Source organism: Drosophila mauritiana, chromosome 2R (genome assembly GCF_004382145.1).
Source record: "Drosophila mauritiana strain mau12 chromosome 2R, ASM438214v1, whole genome shotgun sequence".
Lineage (NCBI taxonomy): Eukaryota > Metazoa > Arthropoda > Insecta > Diptera > Drosophilidae > Drosophila > Drosophila mauritiana.
This window is the reverse complement of record NC_046668.1, coordinates 10,609,488-10,635,178: the sequence shown is the minus strand read 5'-3', so window position 1 is coordinate 10,635,178 and position 25,691 is coordinate 10,609,488. Positions and strand designations below refer to the sequence as shown.

At 48.0% G+C, this 25,691-nt stretch overlaps 11 protein-coding genes across 11 annotated transcripts; 5 read left to right on the top strand and 6 right to left on the bottom strand.

The window, feature by feature from the left end:
• Positions 1-118: 118 nt before the first annotated feature.
• LOC117137686 (proteasome-associated protein ECM29 homolog) lies at positions 119-6,520 on the top strand. The gene is made up of 9 exons (XM_033299255.1): positions 119-196; positions 320-450; positions 554-1,434; positions 1,490-1,975; positions 2,038-2,504; positions 2,558-2,920; positions 2,984-3,622; positions 3,687-4,918; positions 4,976-6,520. The coding sequence occupies exons 1-9, from the start codon at positions 169-171 to the stop codon at positions 6,413-6,415; spliced, it is 5,667 nt and encodes a 1,888-aa protein (XP_033155146.1). The 5' UTR covers positions 119-168; the 3' UTR covers positions 6,416-6,520.
• An 83-nt stretch (positions 6,521-6,603) lies between these two features.
• On the bottom strand, positions 6,604-8,538 carry LOC117137689 (probable cytochrome P450 6t3). Its single transcript, XM_033299258.1, has 2 exons — positions 7,059-8,538; positions 6,604-6,998 (listed from the first exon to the last, which is right to left on the bottom strand). Exons 1-2 carry the CDS (start codon positions 8,280-8,282, stop codon positions 6,717-6,719), a joined length of 1,506 nt encoding a protein of 501 aa, XP_033155149.1. The 5' UTR covers positions 8,283-8,538; the 3' UTR covers positions 6,604-6,716.
• LOC117137688 (probable cytochrome P450 6g2) lies at positions 8,538-10,254 on the top strand. The gene is made up of 2 exons (XM_033299257.1): positions 8,538-9,855; positions 9,915-10,254. Exons 1-2 carry the CDS (start codon positions 8,584-8,586, stop codon positions 10,200-10,202), a joined length of 1,560 nt encoding a protein of 519 aa, XP_033155148.1. The 5' UTR covers positions 8,538-8,583; the 3' UTR covers positions 10,203-10,254.
• A 175-nt stretch (positions 10,255-10,429) lies between these two features.
• Positions 10,430-13,142, bottom strand: LOC117137687 (cytochrome P450 6g1). Its single transcript, XM_033299256.1, has 4 exons — positions 12,964-13,142; positions 12,022-12,519; positions 11,156-11,956; positions 10,430-11,096 (listed from the first exon to the last, which is right to left on the bottom strand). The coding sequence occupies exons 2-4, from the start codon at positions 12,484-12,486 to the stop codon at positions 10,788-10,790; spliced, it is 1,575 nt and encodes a 524-aa protein (XP_033155147.1). The 5' UTR covers positions 12,487-12,519; positions 12,964-13,142; the 3' UTR covers positions 10,430-10,787.
• Positions 13,143-13,279: 137 nt separating this feature from the next.
• On the bottom strand, positions 13,280-15,604 carry LOC117137691 (methyltransferase-like protein 25). The gene is made up of 3 exons (XM_033299261.1): positions 15,204-15,604; positions 14,952-15,143; positions 13,280-14,396 (listed from the first exon to the last, which is right to left on the bottom strand). The coding sequence occupies exons 1-3, from the start codon at positions 15,579-15,581 to the stop codon at positions 13,482-13,484; spliced, it is 1,485 nt and encodes a 494-aa protein (XP_033155152.1). The 5' UTR covers positions 15,582-15,604; the 3' UTR covers positions 13,280-13,481.
• Positions 14,499-14,940, top strand: LOC117137694 (small nuclear ribonucleoprotein F). The gene has a single exon (XM_033299263.1). It carries the CDS (start codon positions 14,601-14,603, stop codon positions 14,865-14,867), a length of 267 nt encoding a protein of 88 aa, XP_033155154.1. The 5' UTR covers positions 14,499-14,600; the 3' UTR covers positions 14,868-14,940.
• Positions 15,561-16,183, bottom strand: LOC117137693 (protein LTO1 homolog). Its single transcript, XM_033299262.1, has one exon. The coding sequence runs from the start codon at positions 16,006-16,008 to the stop codon at positions 15,583-15,585; it is 426 nt and encodes a 141-aa protein (XP_033155153.1). The 5' UTR covers positions 16,009-16,183; the 3' UTR covers positions 15,561-15,582.
• A 226-nt stretch (positions 16,184-16,409) lies between these two features.
• Positions 16,410-18,189, bottom strand: LOC117137690 (WASH complex subunit 1). The gene has a single exon (XM_033299259.1). The coding sequence runs from the start codon at positions 18,112-18,114 to the stop codon at positions 16,615-16,617; it is 1,500 nt and encodes a 499-aa protein (XP_033155150.1). The 5' UTR covers positions 18,115-18,189; the 3' UTR covers positions 16,410-16,614.
• A 552-nt stretch (positions 18,190-18,741) lies between these two features.
• LOC117137695 (protein transport protein Sec61 gamma-1 subunit) lies at positions 18,742-19,154 on the top strand. The gene has a single exon (XM_033299264.1). The coding sequence runs from the start codon at positions 18,841-18,843 to the stop codon at positions 19,045-19,047; it is 207 nt and encodes a 68-aa protein (XP_033155155.1). The 5' UTR covers positions 18,742-18,840; the 3' UTR covers positions 19,048-19,154.
• A 662-nt stretch (positions 19,155-19,816) lies between these two features.
• Positions 19,817-20,946, top strand: LOC117136705 (endonuclease G, mitochondrial). Its single transcript, XM_033297724.1, has one exon. The coding sequence runs from the start codon at positions 19,900-19,902 to the stop codon at positions 20,830-20,832; it is 933 nt and encodes a 310-aa protein (XP_033153615.1). The 5' UTR covers positions 19,817-19,899; the 3' UTR covers positions 20,833-20,946.
• On the bottom strand, positions 20,839-23,563 carry LOC117136704 (T-complex protein 1 subunit epsilon). Its single transcript, XM_033297723.1, has 3 exons — positions 23,337-23,563; positions 21,655-22,636; positions 20,839-21,595 (listed from the first exon to the last, which is right to left on the bottom strand). Exons 1-3 carry the CDS (start codon positions 23,442-23,444, stop codon positions 21,057-21,059), a joined length of 1,629 nt encoding a protein of 542 aa, XP_033153614.1. The 5' UTR covers positions 23,445-23,563; the 3' UTR covers positions 20,839-21,056.
• Between the last annotated feature and the right edge of the window lie 2,128 nt (positions 23,564-25,691).

Below are 25,691 nucleotides of genomic sequence, written 5' to 3'. Positions count from 1 at the left end.
ATGGCAAAGATTTTCACTTTAGTTAAACTTTCGAATTTGGCGGCGGTTTCCTTTCGAAAAGTTTGAGTGTTGCAAAGCTTTCGAAAGTGGCTAAAAATTAGCATCTGCGTAATTTTCAACACAACAGCTGGTAACACTGAAACAAGGAAACAAAAATAAAGCAGAAAAATGGAAACTGGACCGAATGCAGAAATTGGTAAAAATTAAAATTAGTATTATGTGCATCAACCTTAAAGCTTCATCAGCGAATTGAAGAGATGGGCTAGATAATACACCAAAGCTGTGCCAAAAAAAAACCACCCTATTCCTTCGATTTCAGAGCTTCTGGAGCGCGTCCTGTTGCGTCTGGGAAATGCGGACTCGGATGAAAAGCTGGAAGCCGCTGTAGGCAAGTTCCTGACCCCAGTGATCCTCAAAATGAACTCGCCACACAATGCGGTGCGCACGAAGGCAAGTGGATGGCCAAACAATGATAGGCTGGGTGGTTTCCTACACCCTTCTCGCATCGTGACAATGCAAAATTGGCTTGTTGACTAATGCAAATTTTGTTTAGGTCGTAGAAGTGCTCACCCATATCAAGAGGCGGCTCTCGTCGCGCGGACATGTGCAAATACCCGTGGAGGCACTGCTGGATCAGTATGCCGCCCAGGATAGCAGCACCTTCCTCAAGAACTTCGCCATCATATTCATTACTATGGGCTTTCCGCGCCTGGCGGTTGAACAACAGACTGCGCTGGCCAGCAAAGTGGTGGGCTGCGAGGACAAGCTGGAGAGCTACCAGGACAAGCTGTTCGCCCTGCTGCTGCCCATACTGTCGGACATAAAGATTCCCGACGACCCGGAGCAGCGCTCAAAGCTACTTGATCTGCAGGACAAGCCAGCCATCTGTGCAAACTTTCTGGCACTGCTCCAGGATGTGCTCCTCCTGCCCTATGGCATCACCCAGGAACAGGATGTGCCTCCGGGCCTGAGCCCGTACAGTTTTACGCGCATCATCGCCTACAATTGGCGCGCCGAGGAGCTGGAAAAGGTCAAGAAGGGAATAGTTCGTTTCCTGTGCGCCAGTGTCTTTAGTGATTTGCAGATCTTCGTGCCACTGGTGGTGGCTTCCGCGGACACACGTTTCAGCGTAGCCACTCCAGCAATCACAGAGCTGAGCAAGCTCTGTACAATGCTGGATTTCAGCAACCCAGCGGTGACTGCCCCGTTGTACACTCTGTTCGCTGGCAACCAAAGCAAGTTAACTGACCGCCAGACACGTCCCTGCTGCGCCCGAGTGCGCCAAAAATTGCTGCAGTACCTCATCAAGTGCCGTGGCAAAAGCATTAACGTCACCAAGGGCCTGCAGGTGACCTTTGATGGCTTCTTCGGCACAAACACCAACCAGAAGTGCAAGGTCCTGGCGCTACAGTTTATGGAACTGGTCCTCAGAGAGTAAGTTTAAAATAATTTCCAACCCATATAATTAAATACATTTTTGTTGCCCTAGGGGTCCCCGCGAACTGGTCTCGAAGGTTTCCAAGGTAATACTTACCGGCATCACCAAAATCATTGGGCGTGACTCCAACGAACCGAATGATGTGCAAAATGCAGCATATTCCGCTTTGGCGCAACACGCTCGCAGTTTTCCGCAAGACGTAAGCCAGGATCTGAAACTAGTCCTTGGGTACTTCAACAACCTGGCCAGCTGTGCACCAGAATTGCATTCATCCATAAGGGAAGCATTGGTTTCGATGGCTCCCGCATTCGCTTGGAAGACCAAGGAAAAGAGCGATGCAATGGAGGTGGATGAGAATATCGATTCCTCAAGCGTGAAACTGGATGGCCAACAGCACCTGCTATTGGCCATGCTGCTGGACAATGCGGAGTCCAAGGTGCAGATCGTGCAGAATGTGACCAGTGTATTCCTCACCAGCTGCTATCCGGAGTACTATGCACCAGCCAGATACCTTTTGCTACTCATCGCAGGGGAGCGGTATGTTTGTTATAGTTTTATGGAGCTAATTTCCCTAATTAATTATGATTTGCATTTATCAGAAATTCCCTACGCGAGAATGTGACCACTTACTTGTACGGCACCTCGAAGAAGGATCACGTAAATTACAGCATGCTCTCTTCCATCGATCAGGCTAAGAACCGCATAAGCAGCGAATCTATCAGTGACTTCAATCACCTGTCCCTGGAGCAGCGTAGAGTTCTGCTACCCAGCTTCGAGGTGATGATGTCGCATGTCCATGAGATGGCCGACAAACGCCTGAAAAAGAACACGGCCTGCGTGGTAGTTGGCCGTACTAAGCTGCCCTACAGCCTGGAGGTCTACGAGGAGATTCTAGATTATTTGCGTCTGTGTCTGTGGTACTCGGCTGGAGTGGTTGCTGCTCCCGGCGACGAGAAGTACACCCATGAGCTGCGCAAGTACATAACCTTGCATTACGATGATACAGAGGATAATGCACTCCATAAATATATGCAGTTTGTGCAACGAAGCGTGGAGGCCAAGAGAAGTAAGTTAGCAAAGCGATTGAAATATAACTTTATAACTATTTTTAATTCCTAGGCGAATCCAATCTCATTTGCCTATATGATCTGCTGAATGCCGCTCCGGAACTCTTTGCTGCTAAGCAGCTGCATTTGCTGGAACCACTGGGCAACACTTTGAAGGATGTATCCGAGACTATGCGTATCAATGTGGCTCAAGTCTATGGTATTCTCTGGGCTTTTGGTCTCTCCGATGAAAAATTCGATGAAGAAGTGGGTGAATGCCTGAATAGCCTAACACAAAAAACATTGGAGCACAAGCATGGCTGGCTTCTTGTGGTGGGTCACACCTTCAATCGAAAAATTGCTATGCTTAAGCAAGAGAATAAGACCAAGGACTTTGCTGCCTGGCCGCAGTTTGTTAATGCGGTAAAAATAATCTGTAAGTTATCGCCACGACATTTAAGGAACATCCAAAAATGCATGTATCTTCGTTTTTATCCAGCAAAATCCCTCTGTGAATCCCAATGGTTGCTGGTGTCGGCAGCAGTGAAATGCATCTCCATGATCGGCAAGGCTGTGGAAATACCAAACGTCCCCGTGGAGATCCAGGTTCCATCCAACGATGGAGACGACGACGACGAGGAGATGACCGAGTATACGAGCATAGATTCCTCGACAAAGCTTGTTATCTTTGGCGTCGTCTTTCAATTACTGCGAAGCTCCTCAGCGCGTCAGAAGATTCGTGAGGACTCAGCCAGATGTCTCGGATATCTGGCCATTGGCGACGGCGAACACTTCACCAAGCGCAACTTGGAGAAGTTTCTTGCCCTGACCAAGATTAATAAGGATGCTGCTCTAAACATAGCCATTTCGGAAGCGATCGTAAACACGCTTTGTGGCTATGATGTGAACAAGGGGCCACCCGATGAGAAGTTTGTTAATAAGCACTGCAACGATGGCGACTTTGATCATTTCCTGAACTCGCTAATACGTCTGGTCACCGATCCCAATCCGCATTCCCGTCAGGCAATATCCGTGTGGCTTCTAGCTGTGGTGAAGCACTGCAGCCAACGTCCAGCTGTATTGGCCAAAAAAGAGCTGTTGCAGTTCGCTTTCACCGAACTTCTTTCAGATGATAGCGGTAGGTTATTAATCACTTCAATATTTTGTGCAAAGTTTATAAACTTTATATGTTCCTTTGTCAGAGTTTGTTCAGGACGTGGCTTCCAGGGGCCTGGGACTGGTCTACTCACTATCGGATTCTGGAAGCCAAAGTGATTTGGCAAACTCGCTGTTGGATCAACTGATTGGAGGAAAACGAAAGGTCAATCAAGTATCCCCAGACACTGAACTCTTTGCCGAAGGAATGCTGGGTAAAACTCCGACGGGAGGCAACATCACTACCTACAAGGAGCTGTGCTCCCTGGCGTCCGATCTCAATCAGCCGGACATGATCTATCAGTTCATGCAGCTGGCCAATCATAATGCCACATGGACCAGCAAACTGGGTGCTGCTTTTGGACTGAAAACCCTCTCTGCCGAGTCCAGGCAGAAGATGCAGCCATATCTGGGCAAGATCATTCCGCGCCTATATCGGTACAAGTACGATCCCACACCCAAAATTCAGAACTCGATGATCTCCATTTGGGATACCATTGTGACTGACTCAAAGGAAGTGACCGAGCGTTACTACTGGGAAATATTGCGTGAGCTGCTGGACAATCTCACTTGCAAGGAGTGGCGAGTGCGAATCGCCTGCTGCCTGGCAGTAAGAGATCTCCTGAAGCGTCCCAACGGTCTTAAGCTACGCTCAGAGGAGCAGGTTCGTCGTGCTCTCCCCGCTAACAGTATGGAAGTGGATGAGGTTCCTGAGCCGGAGCTGAAAGAGCTATGGTTCCAACTGTTTCGTGTGATGGATGACATTCATGAGGGCACACGGGTCGCTGCAAACGGAACTGCCTCATTCCTCGGCAAGCTGTGTGTCATCGCATCGTCATCGGATCATGGCAAATCCGGGACAGCCGTAGCATCATCGACATTGCCATTTTTGCTAGAAACCGGAGTGGGTCACAAGGTGCCCGAGATACGTAGAGTTAGCATCAAGACCATCTCCGACATGATTGATTCCTCGGGATCGCTAATTGCCCCGCATCTCGCCACCCTGATTCCCTGCCTGCTACGAGCCACTGGCGAGTTGGAGAACACCAAGCTCTCCTATGTATCCACTCGCTTGGGTGCGGACAATGAGGCCCAGGAGGCGGTGGATACGCTACGAGCGGAGGCTGCCAAGTCGCTTCATACCATGGAAACCATTGGGAAATGTGTGCGTTATATCGACTATAACGTTTTGGAGAAGATGACGCCCGAAGTGCTGGAGCTCATGAAGGGTAGTGTCAACCTCGGAACCAAGATTGGCTGTGCGCATTTTGTTTGTCTGGTAGGTATGCATAATAAATAGTAGATTTAAATCGTTTACAACATTATATTATTACAGATTAGCATTCGCTTAGGCAAAGAGATGACACCTTTGGTGGGAAAATACATTCGTGCCTGCTTTGTGGGCATCAAGGATCGCAACGCCACTGTGCGCAAGTACAACGCCAGTGCCATTGGCCACCTGTTGGGCTTGGCTAAAGAGCAGTCGATCAAAAGTCTATTCACTAAGCTGGAAGAGTTGTATGCCGAGCAGCCAGGAAATCGCTCCATTGCACTTACCATTCAGTCCATTAACAAGCGGCACCATGAACTACTCAAGGACTACATGGACAGTATGTTGCCGCTGATCTTCTTTGCCATGCATGAAGAGCCCAATGAAGAGACGAAATCTAATGTCGAGCTGTGGAAGGATCTGTGGAACGACGTTAGCCCAGGTGACGCGGGCATCCGTCTCAATCTAAATGTGATTATACCCAAACTGGAGTCATCTCTCACCGATGCCAGCTGGTCGCGTAAAGCGCAGGCAGCGAATGCGATCCAAACGATAGCCACTCGCCTAAGTAGCTCCTTGGATGAGCCCGACCGATTGAGGCTGATCAAACTCCTCCTAAGCGGTCTGCAAGGACGCACTTTTGAGGGCAAAGAGCGGCTGTTACAAGCTTTGGCCAGACTCACCAAAGGACTGGATCGGAACCATCAAATCTGTTCCAACATCATCGACGCCGCCATGAGGGAAGCAAGAAAGAGGGAACCCGTTTATCGCACCATGGCCCTGGCTTCTCTTGGCGAAATTCTCGATCAACTGGAGGCGGATCGCTTTGAAGAAGTGTACAACATGAGCTGGAACCTGCTGGAAAAAAAGGAGCTGCGCAAGGAGTCCGACGACGAGGACGAGCCCAGCACCAGTAAGGAACTGTCTGCCGACGAGCGCAACAAGCGGGCTCAAACACTCAATCGACTAAAGGAGGTTGTGTGGGAGACACTGGGCAAATCATGGCCGCGTCACTCCATCGAGACGCAGCACCGCTACCAACTCTTCTTTGCCGAAAACTGTACGAGCATTCTGGCGGAGAGCACTCGCCCAGTGCAGGTCAGTCTGCTGGCAGCACTCACCAAGTATATCGAACGGCTCCATGTCTTCGATGAGTCTGCTCAATTGCCCGATCTGCCGCAGATAAACCAGGAGAAGAAGATCAAGACAGAGGATCCGGCGCCAAAAACACGAGAGGCCATTGTCGAGAAGATTTGCACAGATGTTTTGGCTGCAGTTGCTCTTGCCGCTGGAGTTCCTCATTCCGGTTTGAAAAAGGAGGCGCTCAACATCGTTCTTATGCTGATCAAGCGGCTGAGTGGAAACGGAAACCAGCAGCCACTGAAGTTGATCAAGCAGAGCTTTGAGTCGAATTTGGAAAAGTTCCAGCGCGATTCGGCGCCGGAAATCCGGTGTCGCATCAAGGACATCGAAGAGAAGCTTAGCAAGTTGAATGCACAGAATTAAGTCATATGAAAATAAGGATGTGTGCGTGGCCAAAAAACCTGCCTTGGGTAGATTTAATAAAAGGGGGTAGCGTTGAAATAAAACATCTAACTTTGGCAAAACTCATTAAGCAACTTGAATGAAGATAATTTTCTATTGTGATTCATTGATCCAGGAGTGTAAAGAAACCTTAAATATACTATCATAAATACTTTCAGTTTCGTTTTAAGTTCAAAGTTTTCGGAACATTAGGGTTCTCTTTAGATTATAGGAACAAAGGTGATTACATATCACAGCCGATTGTTTTAGGATGCCTATAACTCTACAAACTACTCCTGCAGAATCTTAGGTATATCTCATTCTGAGACTCCAACATGAAGGACTTTGGATTGAAGCGAATCTCCGACACTGTTCGCTCACAAGTCTCAACCCAATATTGTTTTAAAATGTGCGCTATGCCCAGTTTCAGTTGGAGGACGCCCAGGCGACTACCAATGCAGCCATGTGGACCATCTCCAAAGGGTATGTAGGTCATCGGGTGAATGTGCCTAGACCGCTCCGGAGCGAATCTCTGGGGATCAAAGAGGCAGGGCTCCGGCCAAAACTGGAATTTGGATTGTCATAAGTAAGTTAGGATTATGATCACATTTGGTTTTAATCCTACCCTTTCATCGCGGTGGAGGCCGAGTATTGAGATATATGCTGGCATCCCTGGTGGAATTACGAAATCCACATGTGGCTGCAGAGAGAATCCCTCGGATGCTGAACTGGTGCATTCTCTGTTGACGAAAGCAGCAGCCGGATAGAGACGCAGTGCCTCCAAACACACCATTTTGAGATAGGGCAGAGTCATCAGTGTGTCATAGCTTAGCGTAGCAGTGGAGTTGAAGGCTTCTCGTAGCTCCCTCCTCAGTCGTTCTTGAATATCCGGCGACTTGGCCAGCTCATAGAGAGTGAATCCCATCAGGGCTGAGGATGTTTCAAATCCGGCCAGCAGTATAATGCCCGCCTGCGAGGCAACAAAGTCCGGATGCTGGGAATAGTGGTTGGATGAGCGGCTCAACTGAAAGTGCTGCAATTGATTGATGAGATCTCCTTTGGTGGGCTCGTGATGATCCTCTACCAAGTGCCTCATATAGCGCGCGTAGTCTTCGGTAAAAACTTTGGGCTTCAGCAGACCCGTCCACTTGGGCAGAAAGAATACACTCATGAAGTCCAGAACCTTGCGAGGATTGGTGTGAAATAGTTCCTTGGTTTTAGTTAGCAACTCGGATCGCCCACGACGCAATCCGCCGACATTGAGGCTGTAAAAGAGATTCCCAGTCACGTCGGTGGTGTACAACTGGCACATTCTACCCAGTGGCAGAACGCGCTCCAGCCGATCCCCCAGCTTCCTGTTCAGGTACTGCTCCAGGTCGATGGCCACATCCAACATTTGGCGGTACATGACATCCCGCATACGGCCGCTGGTGAAGAGCTGGGACATGCACTGCCGACTCTCCTTCCAGTGATGGTACTTAGCCAGCGGTAGCGTCAGTGCACCCATGGGATCTCCGGCGTCCGCCGATTCGAATCGGTTGAGAAAGTTGTTGAAATTCTTAATCAACACCTGGCGGATCAGCTCCGGATCCCGAACCATAAGCGCCGGCGTTTGGAATATGAAGAAGCCAACTATCTTCGCCTGACCATTTCGTGGATCTGCGTAGAGCTGCCGAAAGAGATCTCCAAAAGAAATGCGCAGGAATAGAAGTTGTCCCAGATTGCCCATTGGTGACCAGGAGGAGGGTGGCAGGTGCGGAATCCCACGACTCCTGAAGTAGTCGTACTTGTGTCTCAACCAAAAATTAAGTGTCACAATGGTGAGCAATAGCAGCCAGATGAGCAGCATGGTGTCTATAAGATATAAGTTGGAATATTATTACTATGAAATATATATAATGCTGGTAAAGCCAGCTAAAATGAATGAGGAGACCTTGTTCGCGACCGCCAAAAAACGCATTTCCATATGCATGATTTGAACCTGACCCACTTAGCATCTCGACGAGCACTTCCATTCACAAATAGATTCATTCACCGCACTCAGGATCATCTTGATGATCCCATACTAGAGTTTCCGCTTCAGCAAAGCTTTAACCAAGTGATGCTGGCAATTTTTGAGCCAGTTGGACACTTCGTTTGGTGGCGTTAGCATGGAACTGGTACTGCTGATCCTCGTGGCATCCCTAATAGGGATTGCCTTTCTGGCGCTGCAGCAGCATTACTCCTATTGGCGGCGAATGGGAGTACGTGAAATAAGGCCCAAATGGATAGTGGGCAACCTGATGGGACTGCTCAACATGCGGATGAGTCCCGCGGAATTTATATGCCAATTGTATAATCATCCCGATGCGGAAAAAGAACCCTTCGTGGGCATCCATGTGTTCCACAAGCCGGCGTTGCTTTTGAGAGACCCCGAAATGGTGAGGAATATCCTGGTCAAGGACTTCGCTGGATTCTCCAACCGGTACTCGAACTCCGACTCCAAGGGCGATCCTTTGGGATCCCAGAACATATTCTTCCTGAAGAATCCCGCCTGGAAGGAGGTGCGTTTGAAGCTATCGCCCTTCTTCACCGGCAATCGACTGAAGCAGATGTTTCCCCTGATCGAGGAGGTGGGCGCCAGCTTGGATGCCCATCTCCGCCAGCAGCCGCTGCACAACGAGCGGATGCGCTGCTTCGACATGGAGGCCAAGGAGCTGTGTGCTCTCTACACCACGGATGTGATAGCCACAGTGGCGTACGGAGTGAGTGCCAACAGTTTCACGGATCCGAAGTGCGAGTTCCGCCGCCATGGACGATCTGTGTTCGAGTTCAACCTGCGGCGTGCGGCGGAGTTCACTGTGGTGTTTTTCCTGCCCCACCTGGTTCCGTTACTTAGGTTCAAGGTGGTGCCGGCGGAGGCCACTCTTTTCCTGCGCAAGACCATAAACTATGTGATGTCGGAGCGAGAGAAATCCGGACGGAAACGCAACGATCTCATCGACATTCTCATTGAGTTCCGTAGGAGCACGCAGATGGCGAAGGAATTGGGGATCAAGGATCAATTTGTGTTCGAGGGCGACATCCTGGTTGCCCAGGCTGTACTCTTCTTCACCGCCGGCTTTGAGTCCTCCTCCTCGACCATGGCATTCGCGATGTACGAGTTGGCCAAAGATGCGGACGTACAGCAGCGCCTGCGCGAGGAGATCAAAGACGCACTGATCGAAAGTGGGGGTCAGGTGACGCTAAAGATGATCGAGTCACTAGAATTCATGCAGATGATTCTGCTGGAGGTGCTGCGCATGTATCCGCCACTGCCGTTTTTGGATCGCGAGTGCACTTCTGGGAAGGATTACGCGCTGGCGCCGTTCCACAACAAGTTCGTGGTGCCCAAGGGCATGCCCGTTTACATACCCTGCTATGCCCTGCACATGGATCCCCAGGTGGGTTGAGAGGATACTCTTTCTTTTGGATACAATATCTAGGGATTTCCCTTTTCCAGTACTTTCCTCAACCGCGAAAGTTCCTGCCTGAAAGATTCTCCCCCGAGAATCGCAAGCTCCACACGCCCTACACCTACATGCCCTTCGGCCTGGGTCCGCATGGCTGCATCGGCGAACGTTTTGGTTATCTCCAGGCGAAGGTGGGTCTGGTTTACCTGCTGCGCAACCACATGATAACCACCTCGGAGCGCACACCCCATCGCATGCAGCTGGACCCCAAGGCCATCATAACCCAAGCCAAGGGCGGCATTCACCTTAGACTGGTTCGCGATCCTTTGGGCGTCTAACTCACCTGGATATGGGATATGGGATTATCTGGATACTTCTTTCCTTGGTGCGGAGCCTATGGAGCCAACAACAACTGAATGGAAACTAAGCACCGCAGTCGCGTGTTTGGGGGTTAAAAATTGAGCTGGTGTCGCATCTTAAAGGCAATTTGATTGGCAAATTGCGTGTTCCATCGCCGGCGAATATACATATATAATACATCTTTAGATCCAAACTCATCTGTATAGACTCTACTTATTCCCCAGATCCCCAGATGGGAGCTATTGGTTTATTGTTACATTTTGGAGATGCCTTTGCACTGGATTTATAATCGTGAAGATTGCATTTATTGCATTTATTTATTGGTGGCGCAATTGAGTAGCTAGCTGCTCAGCACGCAGATTAAATGTAATTAGATAATGATTTTGTTTTTATTTAGTAGACCAGGCGCCGCTTCTGACACACGGATTATTGTATAATGTGCATCACAACTCAGGCGAATGCCAGCTGTCAGAAGGCGATTACCCCATCCAACTAATCACTTATTCCATATATGTATGTATCCATACGTGTACTACAGATCACAAAGTTCATGCGATTCAGATTCATTGGATCGATGGAGCGCTCTGCTCGTAGAGGCGATCGTTGACTATCTCCAAATGGATGCCGCCATCCGCCTGGAGCACGAAACCCTTGGGATCGAATTTCATGTCCTTCATGGTGGCCTCGCAGCTGCGCACCGAGTGATTCTTCAGCAGGCTGACCAGGCCCAGCTTGCTCTGGAGCAGGCCAATCCGGCTGCCAATGCAGTTGTGTGGCCCAGATCCGAAGGGTTGATATGCCATGGCCACTACGTTCTTGCGGTTCGCGGGTGAGAAGCGCTCGGGATCGAACTGGCGGGGATTGGTCCAGTACTAGGGAGAACCAGATAGTTAGAGAGGGGTCTTATGAACTTCTCAATAGGATGGAATACCTTTGGATCATGATGCAGTGCATAGATGGGTATGAACACAGGGGTTCCGTTCTCGAGAGTATAGTCGTAGAACGGCTTCAGGCTCAAGTCCGGCTGTCCCTGCACACTCTCGTACTCGCGGTCCAGGAACGGCAGCACCGGATACATGCGCAGCACCTCGTCCACCACCATGGCCAGATACTCCAGGGACTGGATCTTCTCGTAGCTCAATGACCCACCGCCCTCCACCAAAGCTTCGTTGATCTCCTCGCGCAGGCGTTGCTGCATCTCTGGATGCTTGGCCAGCTCGTACAGGGCAAAGGACATGGTCGAGGAGGAGGTCTCGAATCCCGCCGTAAAGAACACGCCTGCCTGGGCCACCAGGAAGTCCTGGTTCTTGGCATAGTGAGGCTTCGAAGGCTCGGCATCCGCCTCTTTGCGCAGACTCACCAAGACATCAATCAGATCATTGCGGAGCAGGCCCGATCGCTCTCGCTCCTCCATAACGTGACCAATGGTGCTGCGCATGAAGTGGGAGAAGTCCGGCGTGAAGAACTGGATGCGCATCAGCGACACCAGCTTGGGCAGGAAGAAGGCCACGAAGAAGTCCTTGGCACGGGCTACGGTGAAGGTGAACAGCTTGCGTCCGTAGTTACGGAACTCTGCGTTGGGATTCTGCAGGCTGTTGGCGCGGATGCCAAATGCAATCGTGGCTATGCTGTCCGTGGAGAACTGGGCGCAGATCTCCTTAATCTCCGTAATGAAACTCCCCGAGTTCTTCTCGCCATGCCTCTGCAGTGCCAGCTCCAGATCGTTTCCAATCTGCACAGCATATATGTATGTTTAATCCTCTATAAGAATAAAGAAGTTCCAAAACAAATCCTTACCTCCTGCATCAGGATATACATCTGCTTGACCTTGCCGCTGGTGAAAACGGGAGTGAGCTTGGTGCGAATGTCCTTCCAATGGGCATCCCTGACGAAGAACAGGTTATTATAGCCCAAGGGATCGCGGTGTGGATCGCAGCGGGCGTATCGGTTGTGGAACCGATTGAAGTCCTTGATCAGAATGGATTTGATCAGCTCTATGTCGCGTATAACCAAGCCGGGCTTGTTCATGGAGTAGATGCCCACCACAGCCTCGTCCTTCAGCCGCGGATCGTTGTAAATCTCCGACAGGTGCATGCCAAAGGAGTTCTCCATCTTGAAGACCACCTTGGTGTTGCCAATGATCGGTGTTGGCGGGATATAGGGTATGCCCTTGCGCTGCCAATAGCTATGGTTGCGCTGGAACCACGTGTAGAGCGCCACTAGGGCGGCGACCACCACGAAGAGGACCTCGGTCAACACCATCTTGGCGATGTCGATGCAATGGGAATCGCCACTCTGAAATAAATCGCTTGAACTATTTATCAAGTGCCAGTGCCCTCAGCATTATCTTATCTCGATCGCATTTGAAATGGTCGATGGTTTCAAAGTAATCTAGAGTGTTTTGCTACCCATGTTTACCTAGATTCTATTAAACCAGCCGCCTTAATTATTTTTAGCAGCCATTATCTTTTCCATTCCAACGCGAATTACAATTAGTTATGATATGGGAGCATTACAAGGAGGGTTTATGATACGCTTATAGTAATTATATAAAGCCAAGTAGAATACCTTTTCGGCCAGCAAATATGACACTAAAAATTGGCTAGCAAAGATTTTTATAATAAGCTTTATGAAGACTACAATTTCTATATACTTCTATAAGAAGTGGGGTTCTTTTAAGAACATCTGACTATTTCAACTTAAAATATCCAATTTTGTAGCCCGAAATTCATAACTTACTTTGAAAATACACAGGTTTTTTAGTCACACAACTTATTTGCAACTGGCCTAATTCGCAACAAGTTTTTCAAGCGATTTCAAGGAAACTTTTAGTGAATCTAATAATTCTGAGCTCCCGCGCACACAACCGACAATTAAAGCTCTACGCACCGCACTTGGGGCGATTTGAAATGTTGTTTGCATTTTTATACTCGAAAGTCTCAAAAGTTCTGAGATAGCAGTTTCAAGTGCATACTTATAAATTCACCTGTGTGGTGGAAAAAGCTTTAAAATACGACAAACAAACCAAAGCAAATCCAGAGGGATTCTAAAATAATTACAAGTCATGATTACATTTATTATAATGATTCTTAGTTTCAACAATCTTATTTACATTTTGTGTGCTATGGTCTAGTTAGATTTTTAAAAGCGTTAACGCAATACGTAGACGATATGAAAAGTATTGCATGCTAATAATCTAAAAATAATTAAACACAACCGGCTTCTCCGTCAAACTTTTGATGCATTTGTAAATGCCATTATGGTTGCGTTTGCCGCTTTATAGAAACAATTGCAAAATGCCTGGGCGAAATGACGGGATCAAATAAATCTATCAAATAGCTATGTTCATAACCAAGTTCCTTGAGGTAGAGCAGGCGATCCAGGAGAATTAGACTCTCCAGCACCGGAGCAAAGGACATGCGCAGCAGGTAGAACAGATCCAAAAAGTGTCTATCCAGAGCATATTCCTGGAGCAGGGATTGAAGTTCTTCTTTCTTGACAGCTGTCAACCAAGGAGCGTCCAATTTGGTGGCACACTTTTGAATGTACTCCTCGAAACTCTCGAATTTCCGTACCTTGCCCACCTGCAGTTCGTTCTTCAGCTGTGGCGCATGGCGGTGAACTAGGATCTCCAAGAGAGCTCGGTAGTAGAGCGTTACATTTGGCAGCTCCTTGGCGTCCACGGTGCGTTCAATTGACTGGGCCGCCAGCATCCGGGCATTGCGACCCATGCGCACTTGTCGCTCCCGCAGGTACTGACTCAATGGGAATCCATAGTCTGTTTGCAGCTCCATCAGGGCCTTATTGCCAAAAAACTCCTGCTGCGAGTAGCGCTCCCGCAGCAAATGATAGCAGCAGCCAACATTACAAAGCAAGTGGCAGTCCGATTGGGCGTGGAAAACCTGAAGACAAGTGGCGGCCAGGTTGCCACAAGTATGCAATCCAGTAAGGCAAATGTTTGGACTGTCTTCCGGACCAAGCTGAGTAAAATGCTCCGCTAGCAGGGCGCCAAAGTTAAGTTCGGTGGTTATAAACTTAGCCGTTGTCTTATAGTTTTCCAAGGCAGGCGCACTCTTGCTGCTCTCTCTGGCTGGCGACTTTTTACCACGTCTCTTGGGCGTGATTCCCTGGACTTGCAGCTCCGCTCGTTCCGTGAGTCCATTCCAAGCGCGCTGAAATTTAATGGAAATTTAAATTTGGCGCTTTTTAATGGTTTTCCAATACTGTTCTGCTATGCCATTCTTCTTCTTGGTCTGGCATGTTTTCACAGCGCAGCTGCGGTCACACTACACAAAAAAAAAGCGAAAAGCCGGCGATTTTCAGCACGCTTGTTGTAACTTTTTCCAAAAAACGCAAAAAAAAAACAAATAAACAGAATGTCGGCTGGTATGCCCATCAACCCCAAGCCCTTCCTGAACGGCCTGACGGGAAAACCGGTGCTGGTGAAGCTGAAGTGGGGCCAGGAGTACAAGGGCTTCCTGGTCTCCGTCGACGGCTACATGAACATGCAGCTGGCGAACACGGAGGAAGTGATCGAGGGCTCCGTTACTGGTAATCTTGGCGAGGTGCTCATCCGCTGCAACAACGTGCTGTATATCAAGGGCATGGAGGACGACGACGAGGAGGGCGAGATGCGCGACTAGCCAATGGATTCACCTACACACCTTACTTCTAAGTCTACAAACGTAATCAAATAAAGCTAACTTTATTTTGTAAGCCCGGCCTACCTGCAGTTTGCGATTCCTATTCAATGCGTTCTCGGTGTTTGCCGCGTTCGCATCGATGCCGAGCACGCGGTGACCATACTGGAGCGCCAAGCGCGAGGATAGATACCCTTTGCCATCGCCCGCGTCTACAATGAAGCATTCTCGACCGGAGTTCTTGACAAGCTGGTCCACGAGAGCGGCTGCTAGTTCCACCTGATCGGAGAGATTAATCAATTCCTAATATACTATCATTTAAATGTTTGGTCGGCCTACCTCATGGCACTTTTTGGCGCTCATAAACTCCCGAATGCTTAGCTGCGTGGAGTTCTCCTGACCCTCGATAAGTTCCTCCACGCTGGTTAGCAGTTCCGGATGAAGAGCCAGGCGTTCTTGTTTGCTTTTGCCGAGGAATTCGCGCCATGCCGGAAACCTTACTGATTCATCAGTTTTCCAAAATAGGTCTTCTATGGCCAGAGCCACATCTTCCTTTCCGGCGATCTCACTTTTCAGCGTTTCGGATAGAAAGCCCTCCCAGTGGTGGTCCGTCAAGTAGTTTACCATGTGGCAATTGACAAAATCCCAGTGCGGATTTAGGAAGGCCAGTAAGCCATCCAGACGCCTCTGTAACTGCACAACTCCCACCTTGGACATGCTAAAAGCTGTAGTCCTTGTGCTCGACAGAATTGGGCTCTGCAGGCGCTGCACCAGGTGTTTTCTTGGATCCCAGTTGGGCGCGAAGACGACGGTGGGAGGAGCGAATGTCCTGCACAGCACCCACTATATCCGCCTGCGGATCGTTGGTGCGGGGAAACTCCTCGATGAGCGAACGCAACTGTTCCAAGCTTCGACGCACCTTGTCCGTGTGTTTCAGCTGCTGCTGGGCCACCACCTGCCCCAGAATCTTGCCGAGCTCCTCGCCTAGGGATACGCCCTGGGCGTAGCCCAATTTGTAGCCCTCTTCGTTGCCCTGCTCCTGGCCGTCCTTCAGTCCCTCCTCGTAGCCCAAACGTGCCTCCTTCTCCTCGGTCAGGACAATATCGTCAAAAAGATCGTTTATATCCCGCGACGGACTTGTCATTATATGTGGTTTCACCGGATTGCTTGTAAAAGCTCTCCTCCAGCGTACAAGTAGTCCTTGTTCTTATCCCTAATTGTAGCTCCAGATATTTGGTACCTTTAATATTTAAATTCGGTGGATATTTCAACTTGTTTTTACCCGAAATGTGATTCCACTGCGGCATTTTTCAGCACTGGCAGAGAGCAATACAACAGCACTGTTAATGATTTAACAGGGGAATTCGTTTATTTCAAATAGGAAAATAACTTTTATCTTAAACTAGAATTTAGTGTTTTATTATAATTATTTTTTTAGGTATTTAATATCGAGTGTATTTTAGTCAGTATAAAGAATTGTTTTGTTTCATTTGGCATCACAAAATGTTTAATTGTCGAGTAATTTTATCAATAAAAGTTAGCCAATGTTTTCAATAAGAAATTGCACACATTTCTGCTATTGTGTAGTTTTATTTAACGGGTTGACTTTGACCTAATTTGACATGCTCGCTTGGGCACAGAATTTGGAATTCGTTCTAGAGATTTGTATGCTTTAAGCTACAGAAGCAAGGCACTTAAACCGGTGCTAAAGCTAAATAATCGATGAGGATACCGATGGCGCCCGCATTCACTAGTTCCACCCATCCTCGTCGTCCTCGGAGTGTTCTTCGCCGCTGGACTGAGATCCCTTGCGGGGCTGCACCGGCGGCGGAATGACGCGGGAGAGCTGCTGCATCAGGGGATTGCCAGCAGTGGCCTCCGCGGGATTCTGGCTCCCAGAAATTCCCTTGCGTCGCAGCATTAGCTTGTTATGCAGGTCCGCCATTAGATCCCCCGTGGCAGCGCCTCCCGCCTTGGAGCGACTGTTGTCCACCACGTCGAGCGGAGCAGCCGCAGGCGACCGCAGACGACCGCCATGCACTCCACCGGCGTTCCTTATGGCGGCCATAAGCTCAGATCGCGGATCTTCAGTAGCTGGAGGCGGCTGCGGCATATTAAGAGGTGTTGCTAACGACGGGGAGAGCGGTTTCACAGCGCCTTTGGTGGGAAAGGGTGGTGGTGATGGAATTGTGCTCGTCTGCGCTGGCGGAGGAGGTGGAGGCGGCGGTGGCGGAGGAGGAGGCGGTGATGCCGCCGTAACTGGCGATGGACATTGACCCACACTCTTCCTACGCAACGGTCCCGGAATGTGCGTCTGTGCCGCGATGGCTTGCACTGTTATATCCTGCTCCTCGAGCCCCAAATCCGGAAGCTCGGGTAAATCACCGAACTGCTGGGAAGGCGCTATTGGTGTTTGCTCCTCCACTGGCTCATACTGCAGATCATTCGCTATGCCCGGTAGGTCGGGCAGGTCCAGCGGAACATCAATGGCGGGTGCAGCCAAGGCAGCAGGATTATAGCGCAGGTCCCCAGCTGGAGTGGCCAGTTTGGTGGTGCCGTGGGCCAGCGAATGAGGTGCCGGAGCCAACTGCTTATCGACCGTGAGTTGGGAGGACTGACTGGCAACGCGTCTAGCACTTTGCGGCGGTAGGGATCGCTTCCAGGCATTCAGATCCTCGCCGTAGGCGAACTCATTGGTGTTGAATCGCATGAGCGAGGGTACGGAGCGCACTCCACCCGCAGGCAGGCTGCCCAGGCCAGCGGTCCGATTGGTTATCTTCCGTTCGGCGACCAGTGGCGATTCCTGCTCCCGATCGCCACGTACATGGAAAAAGATGTCCGCATCATCTGGCTTCTGTTCCGCAGCACTGTGGCTGCTGTACGGTCCCTGCGGCTGCTGATCCACCGGCTGCTCCATCAGGGGATTGGCTGCCACCTGTGGAAAGGTGGCTGGCAGCGGTGCCAGGACGTCGCTGGCCGGAAAGCGGGCGGGTGCAAAAATTTGGATGGCCCGCTTGGAGCCAACGAGCGCATCGATTTTCACCTGGGCGCGCTTCACACGATTGTTTATGTCCTCAACCTTTGAACCATTTCTCGCCAGGCGGGCATCGATTCGCTCGAAAATCGAGTTTATGGTTTTGTGTAGACAGTCCAGGGACTGGGCTGCTTGGATTATGGTATCCTCGTGGTGCAGGTCGGTGGCTATAATGGCCACCTGGTAGGGGCTGTGCAGGTAAGGTGACTCCTCCATTTTTCTATCGCCAAATAATTACATATTTATTTGCAATTTTACTGCTGTTCTTGGTAGTGTGACCAACGCTAAAAGCTATACATAATGTTAAGAATCATTTCTAAAATGATTTGGTTCAAAATAATAATTGAATGGATTTCTTTTAAAATTTAACTAAAAATGAATTACACATGTAGATTCACTTATATTTTTAACAAATAAAAACAATTTTGAAACATCCCAAAGGGATACGTTTATTTTTAGACTTCTTTTTTTACTTACTTCTACTAGAGACGGCGGCTTTTTCAAATACTTTTCAAACTCCTCCCACTGTTAGGCCATTTTTTTAAGTCCTTGTATATTTTTTTCAGGATTATTACTTAATTAGGCCAAAAATAAATAAATAAAAAAGGTCCCCATGTTCAAAAATTCACAATCCCTCCATCGACGGTAATTTTTCAAGGTAGTGTGCCCAAATCAAATGTTAAAAACAGTTCATAAAATGATTTGCTTTAAAGTAATAATTGATTGAGTTCTATTTAAATTAAAACTCTAAATTAATAAAAAAATTCAATTACATTAAAATTTTTAGCAAATAAAAAGAATTTAGAAACAACAACTAAGGCGTTAATTTTTAGTATGTTTTCAGCTGAGCAACTTGGTAACACTGCAAGAAGCGACACGGCAGCAAAATAAATATCAATTCAGTTTACTGATAATTCTTGGTTAAATACTCGCAAATCCAAAATGGACAAGGTTGTCAAATTCGCCGAACCCGGACGCGCCTTCGCCAAGGACTCCATCCGCCTGGTGAAGCGTTGCACGAAACCCGACCGCAAGGAGTTCCAGAAAATCGCCATCGCCACCGCCGTGGGCTTCGCCATCATGGGCTTCATCGGCTTCTTCGTCAAGCTGATTCACATTCCCATCAACAACATCATCGTGGGATCCTAGAGATCGGCAGGTGGCCCCCGGACCGGAAAGAGATTACATGTAGTTCACGATTCCACGCGCATCTTTAGCGAAATAAAAGCCCCTTCTTCGATTATACACACACAATACAATGTAAAATCTTTGGCTTGGGTTTGAGATAAGAAAGTCTGGTTATAAGTTGGGTGCTTGGTGGGTTTTTTATTGTGCTCAGAGGGTTGTAAATATTTTTCCGAATGCAAGTAAGCCAAAATTCAACTAAATTTGAGCTTAGCATTCAGCAACAAAATTTAATATATTGTACTATTTTATTCATTTAGGTCAAGTTGCTTATTTTAGATCGTTGTACCAGTTGACAATGTTTACATTTTGTTGTTTTAATACGGAGATGATTTAACATTAAGTTCTACATTTTACAATGGCACGTTTTTGGGTGTGCCTAATATTGCTTTATAATTTTTGCAGCACTCGAAAGAGGAAGATTTAAATTCTGTTATAAAAATCGTTCTTTAACCTTAAAAATAAATTGATATATATTGTATGCCTTTTTAAAATGACTGTTTAGCCTTCATTTTGTTCTGTAACGTTATTGTTTTTCTTAAAAATCCCCAATATAAAGTAGCAAAAATATTTCTTAAATTCCCTGATCACACGCAGCAATCGGATATCGAATAAATTTTGAAACGTGGCAACGCCTACTATATACTTTGATTCTGAACGCGAATTTTATACAATGTGCAATCCGTGCATATATTTATGTCTTTCACTGTAGTTCGTTTGACCACTATAAACTTTGGTCACACTAAAGTACCTGAATTGTGCAATAGCGGTCGTTATCTGGTCGTTTTGTCCAGATTTTTAAATAAAACTGCCAAAATGAGTGCTCCTCGAGTGAGTGGCGTATTAGCTCTGGGTGCCACCGCCCTGGGCGCCTTTTACCTGGGCTCACACGTGGAGCGCGAACGCCGGCACCATGGCTCCACAAGTGGCCTTCCGCGGCTGCCTGGTCTGCCCACCTTTGGAACTGTTTCGGCTGCCAGTTTGATTCCCGCCCAAGAGAACAATGTAAGCCTGGCGGCAACTCCGTCACGGATCGGCCAGATCATGAAGTACGGATTTCCCGGACTCGATCACGTGCGCTCCCACTCCGACTACGTTCTGTCCTACGATCGGAGGAACCGGGTGCCCCACTGGGTGTTCGAGCACCTTACGGCAGAGTCGGTGGCGAAGAACGATGCCGTGGACAGGTCGAAGTGCGATTTCAAGCAGGACGAGAGCATCCATCCGTTCTTCAGGTCACAGAACACGGACTACCGACGATCGGGCTATGATCGCGGGCACATGGCCGCCGCTGGAAATCACCGGCTGCACCAGAAGCACTGCGACGAAACCTTCTACCTATCGAACATGGCGCCACAGGTGGGCCAGGGCTTCAACCGGGATGCCTGGAACACGCTGGAGGCACACGTGCGAAGACTGACCAAGACCTACTCCAATGTGTACGTCTGCACGGGTCCACTGTACCTACCGCACAAGGAGGACGACGGGAAAACGTATGTCAAGTACGAGGTCATCGGCACCAACACCGTCGCTGTTCCCACCCACTTCTACAAGGTCATTGTGGGCGAGTCCGCGGACCACAAACTCCACATGGAGTCGTACGTGATGCCCAACCAGGTGATCAGCAACGACACTCCCATCACTGTGTTCCAGGTGCCGCCAGAGAGCGTGGAACGCTCGGCTGGATTGCTCTTCTTCGATCAGATCAATCGCAAGCAACTGACCACCATCAATGGCAAGAAAGTCTAGTCGATGTCTTAGTTTCATTTTAGTGTATTTGAACAGGGATAGCCCCTTGTTTAATGTAATTTTCTTCTTTTCCAAAGAACTTGTGGATTAATAAAATTAAACAATTAATACAGATGTACATAGAGATGAGGCTTAACGCGGGTGTTGTTCGTGAAGAGATAGCGAAGCGTGGGGATGTGAATCTGAAACTAGATCTGATGTATGGTGCTGCTGCTGGGCGGTCCTTACATGCCGCCTTCGTTCTTGGAGCGCACGTCGTCGATCTTGAGTATCATCTTGACGAGCTGCGTGGAGAGCAGAATCTGCTGCTTCTTCGAGTGCAGCGACTCCACCACGTTGTGGCTCTTCATGTCCGAATCACCCGACAGCATGCAGTCGACGCCCAGGCTGGACTTCTTCTCGGCCACCTGTCTGGCCTTCAGCTCCGACAGCGTCTCGATCGGATGCAGGCCGCTGTTCTCCGCCAGGGCCAGCGGAATGCTCTCCAGGGCCACGGAGAAGGAGCGGAAGGCGTACTGCTCCAGCGTGGAGAGTTGGTCGGCCTCCTTGGCCACAGCCACCGAGCAGCTAATCTCGGCAGCTCCACCACCGTAAACAATACGCGAGTCCTTCACAAGCGAACGCACCACGCAGATGGCATCGTGAATGGATCGCTTAGCCTCCGCAATGATCATGGCGTTACCTCCACGCAAGAAGATGGTCACGGCCTTGGAGTTTTTGCACTCCTCGATGACCAGCATCTTGTCCTTGGATGTGCCGAATGCTGAAAGAATCAAAGTCGTTTAGGAATGAACTAGATCCAACTATTAAATGAAAACTTACCCATTTCGCGAACGAGTCCTGCAACACCCAGTTTCTCAGGCGTGAGCTCTTCGAAACGCGGCACGATGCGTCCACCGGTGGCGATGGCAATCAACTCGATCTCCGGACCGCCAACCCAGCGCACGGCGGGCAGCTCCTGCTGAAGCAACAGGTGGTTGGCCTCATCATCGAAGCCCCACTGGCAGATGGCAAGGGTGGCGCCGGCGTCCTTTACCTGCTTGACCATCTGGGTGAACTTCTCCTGCTCGTACTCGCGCAGCGCCCTGTAGTCGTCCGCGGAGGTAACATCGAGCTTGTGCTTAGTCTTGGGCTTCGGGGGCTCAAACGGGCAGGTGAGGATGGCCAGCTTGACATTCCTTAGCTCCTTGGGCATCTGCGAATGGCTGAGGGTCTTGTCAACGATGACACCCTTCACCAGCATCGAGTCCTCCATGCGACTGCCCACCTTGGTCTCGATCTTGATGAGCTCGAAGTTCACGTCCTTCTTCTCAATGTCGGCCACATTCAGCACAGCATCCACAGCCATCTCGGCCATCTGACGATGGCACTTGTTCACGATCTTGCTGCCCAGAGTGGTCATTGCGATCTGGATAAGTGGCTCCTTGTTCTTCGGGTCCACGGGGAAGGGTTGGGCGATCGCGTCCAACTGCTTGATGGCGCACTGGGCGGCCAATTCGAAGCCATCGGCGATGCGAATGGGATGAATGCCCCTATCGATCAGTCCCTCGGCCTGCTCCAAGAGTGCTCCGGCCAACACGACAACGCCGGTGGTTCCATCGCCGATCTCGTCGTCCTGCGACTGCGACAGCTGCACCATCAGCTTGGCAATCTCGTGGTCAACCTCCATCAGTTTCATGATGGTGGCGCCGTCGTTGGTCACAGTCACGTCGCCGTCGGGGCTGACCATGATCTTGTCCAGGCCCTTGGGACCCAGAGAGGTCTTCAGGGTGGACGCGATCTGGCGAGCGGCCATAATGTGCGTCTGTTGGAGCAAAAATTGATAGTTTAGCAAGTAGCAAGGGTAGACATGGATACATCATATTACATTTACTTTTCAATAAGATTGTAAATGTAAATTAGTTGTTTCTCAAGCGTAACTGTTTCTTACAAATTTAAAGTTTAAATCAGTTTGGTCTAAATTGATATTTTAATTGGATTCTAGAATATACCAATAACTGAATGAAGTCTGGGATGAACATATTTAGATAGTAGGTTTCATACAAGAGCAGTAGAAACTGCATCTGTCGAAGGAATTGTCGGTCTTTTTAAGCATTTCGGTGGCTTTTCATCCGGACTTCCAAACTTTTCGATGTGCGCGTGACTCAGCCGGCAATGAAAGGAAAACATCTGGGCGGCGATTTAACCTCAAAATCGGCCAGACAAATTGTTTTTCCGAAATGTATTGTTTATGAGTGCAACTGAAGAATGAAAGCTTGTTCGGAGGAATAGCTCACTACCAATGAAGGATATATTTAGCATATTATTGAATATTAGCAGGAGAGAGTCTATTTAAAACCGGCTTTTTAGAACATCTGGAATGTTCCGCAGACGATGCGTCACTACTGAGACTCATTGAGCACACCAATTGCAAGCAGAGCATTTGCCTGCGAATCTGATCCTGATCAGCTCGTCCAGGATGCGGAATCCAGCGCCATGAGATGATTAATCGCAGTTTCATTTACCTTTATGGCATCTGTTCCTGTGATGCGCTTCTGGCGCTCCTGATCGCGCAGGATGATGAAAGGCCGACCATATTCGTCGAACGCGAACGTACCGGGAAAGGCGCTCATGGTTTTTTAGTTGAAAGGATGACGGATTCGCACGTTTTTCCAAGATTTAATTCCCGAGTTTATTTTATTCCAACGAACGAACGAACGACTGATCCTAAAATTGACCAAACGCGTTGTGACTAGGGTTGGGAGAACGACAAGAATGTTATCGATATTTTCTAAATTTTGTTTGATTATTTTACGTGGGATATTCTCTTAGTTGTTAAATGCTTTATTTAAGTTTTATTTAAATTTCACCGATTTGTCAATCTGATAGCTGTTAAATATTTAAAAACTTTAACTGTCACTTTACTTTAGTGCAGATTTATAATTATTTACTATTACGATTTTCATATCTTGACAGAAGCTTGGATCGTTTCTAATCAAAATTAACAATTAATGACACCTGCTTAGGAAATCGACGGAGCAATTGCATCCTATATCCTCAAGTGATTTACAACTGTAAAAGCAGAAAAGGTGCATATATATAACAAATTTGAACCCATCAATTAGCTTTAAGAATCCCTCAAAGAAGTAACTGTTCTTTGTTTCCATCCCTTGCTTGAGCTTGCTGCTAGTGTGACCAAACTGAGCCGTCCTTAGATGCACCGAAAAAGTCGTGGAAAAACGTATAAAAGGAGTATCACGTTGGTATTTTCCTCAGTTTTATACTAACTTTTGACGACATCAGATCACAAATTGCTGGGAGGTTTGCACCCCAATCAAAGCCAGTTTTACAACAAAAGTCAAATTTCGTTCGACTCGATTTCTTCTCAGTGCGTTAAGTTGCAACCATTAAGTGTGAAAATGCCATCCAATATGAATAATAAACTGTAAGTAATGGTATCCAAAGCGGTTGCCATACACGACGACAAAAAGTGCAAAGTCGATTTTGTAGTGCGAAGAATAAAAAAAAGAAAAAGAGAAATGAAATGAAAATAGTGCGAGGGAGTCCACGACTCCTTTCCTTTCCAATTGGTGGCAAGTAGGCTTGGTTGTAATGGTTTGTAGTGCAATAGTTTAAGTGTAACATGCTAACAAATCTGGTAACGGTGTTGGTTGATTTTCTCACGTACGCATACGCACATACGCACACATATAACCGTGTGCAGCTGTGTGGGTCAGTTTGTTTTTTTTTTTACTGTAAAATCATCTGTGACGCACACAGAGGCAAATACAATGAGAACGACGGAAATAAATAATGGAAATTGTGGCCATGTATGTGTGGTGGCACGATTCGTAAGTAAAGTAAATAATTGATTTCAGCCGAGATATATGAAATTTAATTTTTTACTTTATTATGCCTTATTTATTTACTGTTTTGTCTTATGTTCAAGATGGCCGACCCGCAGCGTTGCCACTTTCTTTACGCTGCTTTATTACTTTTGTTGATTGTAAACACAAGTCTATAACGATAATCCGCTTGCATAAATGCGTTATTAATACTTCTGTTTGCAGGCAATGTTTATTACTTAATTAGCGCAAACGACACATCATGTTTGCGCATCCGGCAACGCCGTGACCCATCATTTATTTACAGTTTGGACCTCCTTCCAATTGGAGAACCCATAACATCTGTGTGCGTATGTGTTTTCGCTATTCTTTGTTTACCTGTTTCTTTTCCATCGGAAATGGCATTTTGAAATATTGCTTTATGCAATCCAATTGGGAAGGTACTCGTTAAAAACTGGTATTTATTCCGTTACTTTTTAGTTCTTCGCGATTTACCAGCGTTTTGTTCAAGTTCTTCTTTATTTTTTGGGGGCTTGCATCCTGGGCGGCTTTTATTATGTCATACAACAACAAATACAAACGCACGCACACAAGCATATTCGCTGTAAACAAGGGAAAATTCCACTCGCCATTGCAGTTTCGCGTTGTTTTTGTGCGGCAAGTGAGATAGGAGAAAGAGGGATGGATATATGTACTGCATATACAGACATATGTGCTCATGTATGTAGAAGAGCGATATTGGGTCATCGGCACTATTCTAGCAGCTTCTTTGGTGCCTCCTTCCACTGTTTCTACCCCTCATTCGCGTTTATCTTATCTTGGAGAACCTCACAAGATCCTATCCCTTATCTCGCCATTGTTCTGGTTATAGCATATGTATAATAATTTCCAGTGCCCGTGTTTGCTTTATGACATCTTGTTATTGTCTAAAAATCCTGCTTGCTGTTTGCTTAGTACACTTCTTCTTTTACGATTGTTTTTCCACTGTCGAAAGATTGTACCTGATCCCCCAATATTTGTCCAAGCAGAACGACA